General features: G+C 31.2%; 1 protein-coding gene and 1 long non-coding RNA gene across 5 annotated transcripts; both read left to right on the forward strand.

Annotated features, from left to right (window-relative positions):
- The first annotated feature begins 4,622 nt into the window (after window positions 1-4,622).
- On the forward strand, window positions 4,623-9,039 carry LOC111716535 (hemicentin-2). The gene is made up of 9 exons (XM_023492019.1): window positions 4,623-4,636; window positions 5,149-5,205; window positions 5,626-5,683; window positions 6,282-6,351; window positions 6,988-7,111; window positions 7,481-7,604; window positions 8,054-8,172; window positions 8,482-8,914; window positions 8,977-9,039. Exons 1-9 carry the CDS (start codon window positions 4,623-4,625, stop codon window positions 9,037-9,039), a joined length of 1,062 nt encoding a protein of 353 aa, XP_023347787.1.
- A 50-nt stretch (window positions 9,040-9,089) lies between these two features.
- On the forward strand, window positions 9,090-12,172 carry LOC111716534 (uncharacterized). 4 transcript variants are annotated; one of them, XR_002768521.1, is made up of 5 exons: window positions 9,090-9,564; window positions 10,212-10,226; window positions 10,472-10,963; window positions 11,247-11,545; window positions 11,931-12,172. It is a non-coding gene; the product is annotated as an uncharacterized LOC111716534 (long non-coding RNA). The 4 variants fall into 4 exon arrangements; XR_002768519.1 differs by having other exon boundaries at window positions 10,212-10,963; XR_002768520.1 differs by having other exon boundaries at window positions 10,212-10,963; window positions 11,270-11,545.
- The last annotated feature ends 1,731 nt before the right edge of the window (window positions 12,173-13,903 follow it).

The following is a 13,903-nucleotide window of genomic DNA, read 5'->3' on the forward strand; positions in this document are numbered from 1 at the left end:
AGATAGATAGATAGACATATAGATAGACACATATATAGATAGATAGACAGATGGATAGACATATAGATAGACTGAATGGTAGACATATAGATAGACAGATAGATAGACAAGAGAAGATAGACAGATAGATAGACAAGATAAAATAGACAAGATAAGACAGACAAGATAGACAAGATAAGACAGACAAGATAGACAAGATAAGATAGATAGACAGATAGATAGAAAAAGATAAGATTAAGATTAACAGACATATAGATAGACAAATATATAGATAGATAGATAGATAAATAGATGGATAGGTGGGCAAATTAAGATGATAGATAGACAAGATAAAATAACTAGATAAAATAAATAGATAATAGACGTTTAGAAATTTGATAAATAGATTAAACCAAATTATAAATAGACTAAATAAAATATAGGCAAGGATGGCAGAAAATGGACAGAGAGGCCTTACATCTTATTAGAATTCTTATTCTATTTTGGTCAAATTATTGATTTCATTAAAAAACTGAAATACAAAAAATAACGAAATAAAATAAAAAATTGATATAGCTCTTATTATCAAAAAAATGTATTGTGTTGACTATTATAAAGGTATTAAACAGAAATGAAATGTTTTTACAAAATGAAATAAATTTCATTGAGAAAAGTTCAGCCACCCTTGTCTAACCCTTTGGCTGATATATTGGCTCCATTCTGAAAACTTTTGAGATTTATCTTTAAAAGAAACTAAGACAAGTCGTACCTATGAACCTAATATGTTGTTTTTAATGTAAAGGATTAAATTGCAACTGAGTAAACATGTTCTTGTTGGGTGCAAAGGGGTTAGAAGAGAGTAAAAGTGTCATTAACGTTTAACAATAGTTCTTTCATTTTACTTGAAGTGTATTTATTTATATATATATATACTTTTCTTGTCTGTCGATATGTTTGTATCCAATAAACGTCAAAACGACTGAACTGAGCGGGCCCAATTTTTTTGTGGGACCTCACGTGACCCAAGGGAAGGTTTCTGGATGATCAAAATTTCAAAATTAGCCTCCCAACAAAATTCGATTTTCATTAAATTTAAAAAATCCACCAATTTTTTTATAAAATCCGCGATTTTTTTTAGTTTTTGTTTTACAATGTATCCAAAGAGAAAATGTTTACAGTTATAATAGTCTAGTTAAACAGAAAGAGGAATATGTGCATTGTACAGTGTGTATTCATTTCAGTATTATTCTTTCAAAACTCTTTGTTTATTTGCACCCCCCACCTTTTCTTTGTCTTTCTCTACATATTTGAATAACTATCTATCTATTTGTCTATTTTCTGTCTATGTCTATCTACCTATCTATCTGTTTATCTATCTGTCTTGAAAGTTTAGATAGATCTGTCCGCAGTTTACAGTTTCCCCTTTGTTATTTCAGATTGTAACACATTGGGATATCTAGCTATCCTGCTATCTAACTATCTTACTAGATATTCTACTAGCTATATATCATAAGCTATCATGCTATCTAGCTATCTTAGTAGTTATTTCACTAGCTATCTATCGTAAGCTATCCTGCTATCTAGCTATCTTAGTAGTTATTTCACTAGCTATCGTAAGCTATCCTGCTATCTTGCTATCTTAGTAGTTATTTCACTAGCTATCTATCATAAGCTATCCTGCTATCTTGCTATCTTAGTAGTTATTTCACTAGCTATCTATCGTAAGCTATCCTGTGCTATCTTTCTATCATTCTAGTTATCTAGTTATCTATCATGAGCTTTTCTTTCCAAATTTTTGTGTGAGCTATCCTACTATATCACTTAGCTATCTATCAATTTCACGCGATATCTAGCTATTTAATTCTTATGAACTGTGTAGAACATAATTTAGTTTTCCCTCAAAAAGATTGTTCATCTCGTTAAAAAGTATACAACATCGCAATTTTTGTAACTAAGACTCAATTGAAGCTACATTACGTATAAATTTTGTGTGTTCTGAAATAAGATTTTAACTTTTATATAAAGAATTTGTATCCTCTTAAGATTAAAATTCATGATAACTAATCAATTATTGTTTTAGGCGCTTTCAGGTGGATTCTACTCTACTAGTTACAGCTACTGATTCAGGAAAACAGTCAAAGATTATTGACACCCTTGATACCTTTGATACCAATGATATCTTTGATACCAATGATATCTTTGAAACCAATGATATCTTAGATACCAATGATATCTTTGATACCAATGATATCTTTGATACCAATGATATCTTTGATACCAATGATATCTTTGATATCAATGATACCTTTGATGCCAATGATATCTTTGATACCAATCATATCTTTGATACCAATGATATCTTTGATACCAATGATATCTTTGATATCAATGATACCTTTGATGCCAATGATATCTTTGATACTAATGATATCTTTGATACCAATGATATCTTTGATGCCAATGATATCTTTGATACCAATCATATCTTTGATACCAATGATATCTTTGATATCAATGATATCTTTGATACCAATGATACCTTTGATACCATTGATATCTTTGATACCAATGATATCTTAGATACCAATAATATCTTTGATACTAATGATATCTTTGATACCAAAGATATCTTTGATACCAATAATATCTTTGATACCAATGATATTTTTGATACCATTGATATATTTGATACCATTGAAGCCATTGATATTATTGATACCTACCTTTGATGGTAACGTTGGTTTTTTAATTGATACAATTGAAACGATTGACAGTTTTGACAACATTGATGCTATTGCCGCCATTGATCTCATTGATAACATTGATAATTTTTGGGAAATAATATTTAAATATTTTTCAACGATAACAAAGATATAACAACAATTAAAAATTTCTAACTAAAATTTACAGCTTTTCTTTAAAAACTTTAAAGCGCTTTAAGTTAATCCTTAGATTTGTCAAGCTTAGAATTAAGTTAATCTTGAGCCTGTTTGGTTGATTAGGGAGATACACCTGTATTGCTCACAGTGGAGAAACTGCAGAATCGTCTGCTTTAAACTTCTTTGTTACTGCAGTTAAAGACGGATTTCAGATTAGGTGGGTTTTCATAAAAATAATTAATGTGCAGGGTTTTCGCCGAATTTTTCAAAATCTTCTTATCCAATATTTAAAAGAATTTAAATTTAGAAATTTAGAAATTTAAAAATTTGATTAAAAAAGAAAATATTTCTAGTCAAGGTTTAANTACCCTACCCTACCCTACCCTACCCTACCCTACCCTACCCCCCACTCTTTTCCCTCTTTTAAACATTTAACATTTCGTCATTGGCATGATATTTATTTCTGCAAGCTGGTGGGTATGCAGATCCTGTTAAATACGTGTTTGTTTTGCAACAAAATTTAATTTTTGCAAACAAATGTGATGGATTGGGTTTCAACACAATAGCACAATAAAAACAGGATTTGAGAATAACAAAAAGGAAATTATTTAACAATAATTATTAGTTTTCAATTCTCATTCGAATTTCAAGCTATTAAAGAAATGGCTATAAAGAAAATGGCCACGTAACTTTCCAGGGGCCTTCCCTTTAAACCTTAGTCTGGAGTAGTTCTTGTTTTTAAATCTGAAAATGAAAAACTTTCAATGGGGGTTCTACAAAAAATCAATTAGTGAATTTATGTCGCAGAGAGTAGAGAAAAGAAATTGACAAAAATAATCACTTATAATTTAGAAAACCGACGATGTCCTAATTATTGTTTGTCAGAAAGTTTTAAAGGAAATAACATTCTTTTAAGGCTCACTTGAAATCATTTTGACAGTCCTATTAATAAATAAATGTTTATTATTCTATTCCTAGTGGGAAAAAGAAGGTTTATTATTGTATTCCTAGTGGGAAAAGAAGGTTTATTATTGTATTCCTAGTGGGAAAAGAAGGTTTATTATTGTATTACTAGTGGGGAAAAGAAGATGTATTATTGTATTCCTAGTGGGGAAAAGAAGGTTTATTATTGTATTCCTAGTGGGGAAAAGAAGATGTATTATTGTATTCCTAGTGGGGAAAAGAAGGTGTATTATTGTATTCCTAGTGGGGTAAAGAAGGTTTATTATTGTATTCCTAGTGGGGTAAAGAAGGTTTATTATTGTATTCCTAGTGAGCTAAAAATGTTTATTATTGTATTCCTAGTGGGGTAAAGAAGGTTTATTATTGTATTTCTAGTGGGGTAAAGAAGGTTTATTATTGTATTCCTAGTGGGGAAAAGAAGGTGTATTATTGTATTCCAAGTGGGGAAAATAAAGTGTATTATTGTATTCCTAGAGGGCTAAAGAAGGTTTATTATTGTATTCCTAGTGTGGAAAAGAAGGTTTATTATTGTATTCCTAGTGGGGAAAAGAAGGTGTATTATTTTATTCCTAGTGGGGTAAAGAAGGTGTATTATTGTATTCCTAGTGGGGAAAAGAAGGTGTATTATTTTATTTCTAGTGGGGGACAGAAGGTGTATTATTTTATTCCTAGTGGGTAAAGAATGTTTATTATTGTATTCCTAGTGGGTAAAGAATGTTTATTATAGTATTCCTAGTGGGGAAAAGAATGTTTATTATTTTATTCCTAGTGGGGAAAAGAAGGTGTATCATTTTATTCCTAATGGGGAAAAGAAGGTGTATTATTTTATTCCTAATGGGGAAAAGAATGCTTATTTTTTATTCCTACTGGGGAAATGAAGGTTTATTATTTTATTCCTAGTGGGGAAAAGAAGGTTTATTATTGTATTACTTGTGGGGTATAGAAGGTTTATTATAGTATTCTTAGTGGGGAAAAGAAGGTTTATTATTATATTCCTGGTGGGGAAAAGAAAGTGTATTATTCTTATTCCTAGTGAGCTAAAGAAGGTTTATTATTGTATTCCTAGTAGGAAGAAAAGGTTTATTATTATAGTCCTAGTGGGCTAAGGATTGTTTATTATTTTATTCCTAGTGGGGAAAAGAAGGTTTATAATTGTATTCCTAGTGGGCTAAAGAAGGTTTATTATTGTATTCCTAGTAAGAAGAACAGATTTATTATTATATTCCTAGTGGGGAAAAGAAGGTTTATTATTATATTCCTAGTGGGGAAAAAAGGTTTATTATTTTAATCCCAGTTGGAAAAAAAAGATTAATTATTGTATTTTTAGTGGAGAAAAGAAAGTGCTAGAGGGGGAGAAGGTGGAAGTAAAATGTACTGCTAGCAGGTATATATTCATTTATCATTTATTTATTCATCCTTTAATTACCTATTCTTTTTTTCAATTTTTATTTAAATGATCTATTCACCCATGCATCTTTTCACCTATTCATATTAAAATCTATTCATTTATTCATCTGTTCATCTAAACATATATTCATCGATTCATCTAAATATCAATTCATCCAAACATTTATGCATATATTCATCTAAATATCTATTCATTTATTCATCTCTTTATCTATTCATTTAAATATCTATTCATCTAAATATCTATTCATCTAAACATCTATTCATCTAAACATCTAAATATCTTTTCACCTGAACATCTATTAATCTGAACTTCTATTAATCTTAACATCTATTCATCTGAACATCTATTAATCTAAACATCTATTCATATATTCATCTAAATATTCCTGTTTAGATACAATTATAGCGAGGACAGCATATCCTGGTATAAACAGACAGTTCACGGAAATCAGGTTGATCCTTCAAATTTAATAATTTTTGATAACAACAGAAATAATAAAATTATTAACTAATAACTAGTTGGAGTGCCCGGCGTTGTCTAGGGTTTAAATGCAATTCATAGTTACACCTGCAGTTTACCTGCAGTTTGTATTTAATCATGAGGATTAGCTTATCCTACCGGCGTTGCCCGTGGAATTTCATTAATTTAAAATTCTTAATAGTCTGTGTCAATGTGTCTACCCAAGAGCTCCATGTAAAATGTTGAACCAATTAATAATAGCAATAGAATTATAGAACTAGATTTAATAACACCTAGACAATAACTACCCCCCCCCTGTCAACCTTTTGAGTTTTTATCAAGTTGTTATCAAAACTTCATAATGTTTTATTCACTTTACCAGAGGCCGAATTTAAAGAATTTGAGACGTGTCTTAAATTTGAGACGCGGCTCAAACATTGTTGGTTCCACTTGAAATTGTATTCAGTGTTCCGAGATTTAAGCAGGCGCTCAATTGGAACCGGTAATTGTCGGTTCAGCGACTCAGTTTAACTTCTTCAAATTCGGCCTCAGGGTTCTTGTCTTACTTATTATTTAAGCATTTTTTTCAGGAAATTGCTAGCGTTGAAGATCGTTCATTAGAGATGTACACTGACATTACCAGATTCGATATTGTCAAAGGTGGAAAATTTAAAATATTAAGAATAAAAAGATAAAAATTGAATATTAAACCTTTTAATAATCTTATATTTTTATCAAGGAAAATTACTGTATTTTTTGTCTGTACTTAATAATAATGTACTTAATAATAATGTACTTAATAATAATAATGTACTTAATAATAATGTACTTAATAATAATGTACTTATTAATAAAAATTTTGATTAACTTGTTCAACAAAAAATCTGCCAAATATTTTTTGGCTATTATTGGTCCTTAACCCTGCAATGGCTAGGGGTTGAAAAGCATGTTCATAGCCCAATTTTCAAGGCCAGCTCATTGAAAACAAAATTAGACCGATAACTTTAATAGTTTGGGTGCTAGGGAGGGTTGAAAAAAATGCCAAAAAAAGGGGTCAAAAAATGTAAAAAATATTTGTATCCTATTTTGAGCAACATTATTAATTAACCTTGTTCATCCCTACTCTTTAACTTTTTCCAGAGAAAAGTGTAAATTTATTTGTGTTTGCCCAAGGGANGTATTTTTTGTAAAATATGTATTTTTTGTAAAATATGCATTTTTTGTAAAATATGTATTTTTTGTAAAAAATGTATTTTTTGTAAAATATATATTACTAATTCACTTTTTAATATTTAGGTTTGAAGTTTAAAGCAATTCAAACCGATAATTCTGGAACTTATGTTTGCCGCGCTCGTCCGCCCGGCCCTAGACGCAGGCATAACTTAGATGCGGTCCTGCGGGAAGACCAAATTGAGATAAGGTATATTGTGGATTCCATTCGTATTCAAACATCTATTTTAAATTTGAATTGATAAATATAATTCTTGTTTTAATTTTTCAATTTTTGTATATAACCAATTTCTGGGATTTTTTTGTGATTATTTTATTTTCTGAACAATCTTTTTTATATAGCCATATTTATATAAAGTAGTAATCTCTGTTTGTTTGAATGTACGATCAAAACTCAGGAACCACTTAACTGATTTGCCTCACATTTTGATTGGGGAACTGTGCAGAACCACGGGAATGTTTTTTACTAAGTTTTAAAGTTCTTAGTTGAATTTGTTGACTCCTATAAAGAAAACTTTGTTTCCAACCTAGTTTCTAATAATCACATTATTTTGTTTAGAGTACAGGCTTACGAACCACCCCGGCTGTACAGTACAAATATGTACAGTAATGAGACTCTAATATTTGGGAAGGGTGAAGGTGTACGTTTGTTTTGTAAAGTTGGCGGCACACATATGCCTAAGGTAGGACTTTTAAGAATATGTTTTAAATTTCTAAAAAATTATTATTGTTCATTACAGTATTCCACAGCAATTATATAAATATCTATTTTTAAATTAGAAGATTTTGAAAACTATCTTTTAATTTCACCATCAATTTATATTTTTTTCATAAGGAAAGTTATAAAATCATTAAGTTTTCTTTTGTCTAATTATCATTCGTTAATGTCATAAATCACATTGCGTGAGTTTTTGCAAACCAAAATTGCATGTTTAGAATTTGTATATTTTTTTTAGGTCTCTTGGTATAAGGATGGGAAGCCTGTACTCTGAATGATTTGTATATTGTATTTAGGTCTCTTGGTATAAGGATGGGAAGCCTGTAACTCTGAATGATTTGTATATTGTATTTAGGTCTCTTGGTATAAGGATGGGAAGCCTGTAACTCTGAATGATTTGTATATTGTATTTAGGTCTCTTGGTATAAGGATGGGAAGCCTGTAACTCTGAATGATAATCTTAAACTGGTTGAGAAAACACAAGCTCTAATAGTGGGTGTAGTGGTAGAGGATATAGATGAGGGAGAATACAGGTCAAATCTTCATTTTGGCTTTGCAACCATTTTTATTTGATTTGTAGCTAGGTATCAAAGTTTCCAGGGGTCATTAAACCTTGCAAGGTGTTTGATGAATTTACAACTTAATTGAAAGCTTTATGATTGGTTGAAGTAACTAGTAAATTTTTCTCATTTCGTTTTGAAGATTTTGAAAATTCCGCCTGTACAGTTTTATTTTAAGCTGAGAGTTGAAGGAAAAACTGTTTCCAAAATGATTAATTGAATTAATTTGATCAAAAATATTTTATCTTAATTAGTTTCCCATATTATATAATTTTTTTCTAGATGTGAGGCGGAAAATGATAAAGGAAAGTTGACAAGAACACAACGAGTTGTAAAGGTTGAACCGCCCTCTATCCATCAGACCAACCTCCTCGGGGAGATGGAGGCGGGCAAGTCGAGGGCGGAGGGGAACCAGGCAAAGCTGGTGGATGCAGGCGGAAGTATGTTACTGCAGTGTCGTGTCCTGGGCCGGCCCCGCCCTACAATTATCTGGCGGCGGAACGGGGCAGAGCTGGATCCTGCCAGGGCGAATATCACAGATGGAAATCAGACTCTACTGCTGAGGAATCTGAGGGTGGAGGATGCTGGAAAATATGAGTGTTTTGTAAAAAATCAGGGCGGAACAACTGCCGTCTTTCAGAATGTAGAAGTTCAAGAGTCCAGTATAATGGCAACAATATACGCCACCGGCATCGCCATTCCTGTATTCATCGCGGTGGGAATCGCCGTTGTTCTGGCGATAATATTAATTCTTCTAGCTAAGCTGTGTGTACGAAGTGGACGATGGAAGGCTCCACCCACTCCACCTACACCACGCCTTACCCAGTTCGATATGCCTGAGGATGACCAGGAAGCTGAATCATGTACCCGGTTTATGTTGATTAACCCTATCCTGTTCTAGATACAATACAGTGAAACGAGAACCTTCAACAATTATAAGACAAGATAGAAGAAGTGCTTCTCCTAGACTCAGTGCAGAATTCTAGAACTGACATTCTAGATAATCTAGACACTAGACAATACAACAAGTTTTAATATAGATCTAGATTACAATCTAGAACTCCATCTAGAGTTATTTGTTTACTAAAAGCAAAACTGACGATCCAAAACGCATTGTGAATTTATAAACAAAGATGATGTCTTCAAATTAGGTATTTTCTGAAGACCCCATGGGGTTTATGTACACTACCTATGCGGTGTACCGTTGTACAGTGAACACGTGAAAATCCTCCAAAACTGTTGTGAAATGATCTCTCAAATCCTCCGGTAAAAAGTTGTACTCAGAGCTTAAAATATGTTAAACCTGACAAAGTCACACAAATTAGAAATCAGGTTTAAATTACGTGATATTTACGAAGAATTCATGTGGGAATATATGAGTATTTACGATAATACCCATGAGTAGTTACAGATTACTTATGAGCGTATATAAGTATTTACGGATTACTCATGAGCGTAAATAAGTATTTACAGATTACTCATGAGAATATATATATATATATTTACGGATTACTCATGAGCGTATATAAGTATTTACAGATTACTCATGAGAATATATATATATATTTACGGATTACTCATGAGCGTATATAAGTATTTACAGATTACTCATGAGCGTATATGAGTATTTACAGATTACTCATGAGCGTATATAAGTATTTACAGATTACTCATGAGTGTATATAAGTATTTACAGATTACTCATGAGCGTATATAAGTATTTACGGATTACTCATGAGCGTATATAAGTATTTACGGATTACTCATGAGCGTATATAAGTATTTACAAATTACTCATAAGCGTATATAAGTATTTACAGATTACTCATGAGCGTATATAAGTATTTACAGATTACTCATGAGCGTATATAAGTATTTACAGATTACTCATGAGCGCATATAAGTATTTACGGATTACTCATGAGCGTATATAAGTATTTACGGATTACTCATGAGCGTATATAAGTATTTACGGATTACTCATATATTAAAAATCATGAGTATTTACGAAGTTTGATTGAGTAAACGTGAGTATTTAAGAGTATTGACCTAATATTCATTGGCATACGGGATCATTCGCGAGTACTTACGAATATTCATTGGAATAAGTGAATATTAGAGTATTTACAGAATATTCACGTGAGTATGTGAGTATTCATTCATGAGTATTTACGGAATATTCACGGGCATACGTGAGCATTCAAGAGTATTCGTGAGAACATATAAAAATACTCACGTATAATATTCAACTTGTATTTCTAAAACTCAAAAGGACTAAAACGAATAAATCTGAAGTGCCATATTCTATTATCTATACATTAACATCTAAGTGTTGTTGATGCTTGAAAAGCCCTTGAAACCTCCTTGTCAGGCTACACTAGGCAAACAGTCAAACATATTTCATAATAATCCTGTAAATAAGTTTAATACGCATAATATAAGCGTACATCATTTTATTGATAAATCTTCAAGATCTGAGATTTGCATTGCTACAAGATTACATATGACGCAATTTGGTTTTTTTGTAATACCATGAGCGAAATTATTGGAAAATGGGGTAAATAGATCAAAATGAGAAACAATAGAACCTTTATATAAACCTTGGCTTACTACTAACGTAAACTGCACTTCTGGTTGGAATGTTAACAAACATTCCCTCCAGTATCTGCAGTACACTTAAAGAAACCAAAGATAGAAGGATTTCTGGTGTATCTTCCTGTTATTAAGATTAGCATGGTTTAAAGATTCATTTTCAACATTCAGGGTTTTTATCCTAGCAAAAAATATCAGCTAACTTTAAAACGGTTGTTAAATCGTTTTGGTAAATATCTTTGTTACAGGGAGTGTTCGCGAAAAATGAAAGGGGGTACAGGCTTACGGCGAAAAATAATCGCTTTTGATCGCTACTCTTCTTATTTCTATCTGTTGCGTCTATAAGGAGAAATTTTTAAAGGGAGTGTTCATTTTTCGCGAACACTCCCTTTAAGAAAAAAATTATAGCTTTGTGTAATAAAAACAGACTTTTGGAAAAATTTTATTTTTCTAAGACACTTTTGGACGACCCTAAAAGCCCAAAAAACTTGAATGTTAAAAATGGATTAAAAACGATGTTTGTTCTAACCTAGTTTAGTTAAATAGTTAATCTTCATATTGCAGCTCTAGTCCCCTTTATACTGGGTTTAAACCAATAAATGCATCACGCTTTAAAATGATAATATTTTCAAACTATCTAATATCGATTCAGAGATTGTCAGCCCAATCTTAAAAGCGACCCTTCATCCAAAGATTGTCAAAAAGGGATTAACGATGATATCTTTTTAACTTTTATCAATCAAAACTTCATAGAGTAAAATTGTTAAAATCATTTTTGAACATTGTTAAATACTTTAAATTTGTTAAAAAAATCTCTTAAATCATCATTTACAAACAATAACGTCATTTATTAATGTTTGCAGTACACATAATAAGTTGATGTAGTCTCAATCTTAAATATCTTTAGCTATAACTATCCTATGCCTGCAACATACGATTACGTACTGCAAACAAAGTAAACAACTTCTGTTTCTAAATGATCAGTCTGGACATTCTTTAATAGCGTATTCTCATGCAGAGGTGCCCACAAAATATGAAACTGTAGAGATCACAAACTAATTTAAGCAAACCTTTTAAAGACTAAACGTAAGCTTAGGTCGTCATAAAGTCTCATGGTTTTTGGGTAACCCTGTATGAAGAATTATTAATAATCATCCAGTATCAATTCCCTCCATCTACCCACCCCTAGCATAAATTTTTATATTTGTACTTTTTACTGTGTCGCCGTTTTATACATTTTAAATATTTCATGTTTCCTTGTTGTAAGCTCGTTCTATGTACAATGCAATTTTATTATTTTTTAACGAATTTAGCTAAATGAGTCTTGTAATAAATACATGGTATTTATTAATATGAAATATATATATATTTATATAACAATTAATGGTATGTTTTGTAGATTTAAAGTAGGTATAAGATCAGTAGGATGAATTTTGAATTGATTTGTAATAATTAAAAACAAAAAAGAGATATGCAATTCTTAGAATACAAAGCATTACTAATTTCTTTAAACTTCAAAGTAAAAAATGAACATAGTGTACATATCGTAAGACCTCGCATCATTCTTGGTTTAGTGACGTGTGGGTGTAGGACGTCCCTAATATTCTCATTGGATTTGATGTGATTAGCAACACAAACTCCTCAGCGCACATTTTGAAAGAATTAGCATGAATTATGAAAGTAATATAGTAAAAGTGGTTTATTTCAACGGGTAAAAAGCAAGGATCATGGAATAAAAGGGAGATTGAATCGACCCAGCCCGCCCTACCATATGATTTTACATGCTTTGCAGACTATACTTCAATTGAATAAGAAATATTTATTTAATGTACAAAGACTGCGTACATGTATTCAGAATAGGTTATTTTTTCCATTAAAAAGGGTAAAAATTAGACTGAATGCCGTAAAAAATACATTTTTTGGGATGCAAAAGTATCAGCAATACAAGCATATTTTCTAAGAATAAAAAATGGTTTCATTTAAAATTGTATAGTAAATAATAACATTTAAAAAATCAAAAGACGACCTTTGAAAACTTTTTTTCAAGTGGAGTACCCCGTCTCCAAAGCATGTATGGTGGGGCGGCAGCCGGATTCTAGAAACTTCTTTAAAATAAAAAATGTCAAAACTTTGCCAAAATAAAACTTTTATGTCTGAAATCACGTAAATCAATATTCAGAAATTTGCTTTTCAGGTTATTTTAAGAATTTTTAAAAATTAAAATAACACGCACCTCTGCCCCTTCAGTAAAAGTAAATTCAACCTATATGAAGCATAAAGTCTGACCACGTCAACGGTTGACGGTCAACCTTGTTACAGGTCCTGTCCATAGAGCTAGGTACAGTACAAACTGCGACCGGAAAGACTGACCCGGCTCGGAAATTCAAATGTACTACGGCTGCCAGTGATAAGTATGTGCCATAAAACTGTGGAATAGGAAGACGAAGCTGTTAGATTCAAGTTATAATTTTATAAAATTCAGTAAACATGAAACATTGCAATTGTTGAGCATATAGAACCATTTCATTTATATGACCTACTGTGGAACTATTTGTTTTACGACCACTTTTAATAGACATGAGAAGGCTTACATTGGTGCCACCCCCAAGTAGACATCATAGCTTCGATTTTTTTCTAACTTAGAATATTTAAAGACCTATGTGAGACTATACATAATCAGTAATTTTTAGACTCTGTTGACCTTGACGTAAGGAACACTGAGGTCATGAAGTATTGACCTCTGCAAACTGAACTAATGAACATCTTGTCTATATATCTGATGATGTAAGGAACACTGAGGTCATGAAGTATCGACCTCTGCAAACTGAACTAATGAACATCTTGTCTATATATCTGATTATGTCTCTGTCTTATCTATCAAATATCTATAAATATTTATGAACATCTTGTCTATATATCTGTCTATGTCTCTATCTATCTATCATATATCTATCAATATTTATGAACATCTTGTCTATATATCTGTCTATGTCTCTAACTATCTATCAAATATCTATCAATATTTATGAATATCTTGTCTATATCTGTCTATGTTTCTATCTATCAAATATCTATAAATATTTATGAACATCTTGTCTATATATCTGTCTAT

The sequence above is a fragment of the Eurytemora carolleeae genome, unplaced genomic scaffold (assembly GCF_000591075.1).
Source record: "Eurytemora carolleeae unplaced genomic scaffold, Eaff_2.0 scaffold2101, whole genome shotgun sequence".
In the NCBI taxonomy this organism is placed as follows: domain Eukaryota; kingdom Metazoa; phylum Arthropoda; class Copepoda; order Calanoida; family Temoridae; genus Eurytemora; species Eurytemora carolleeae.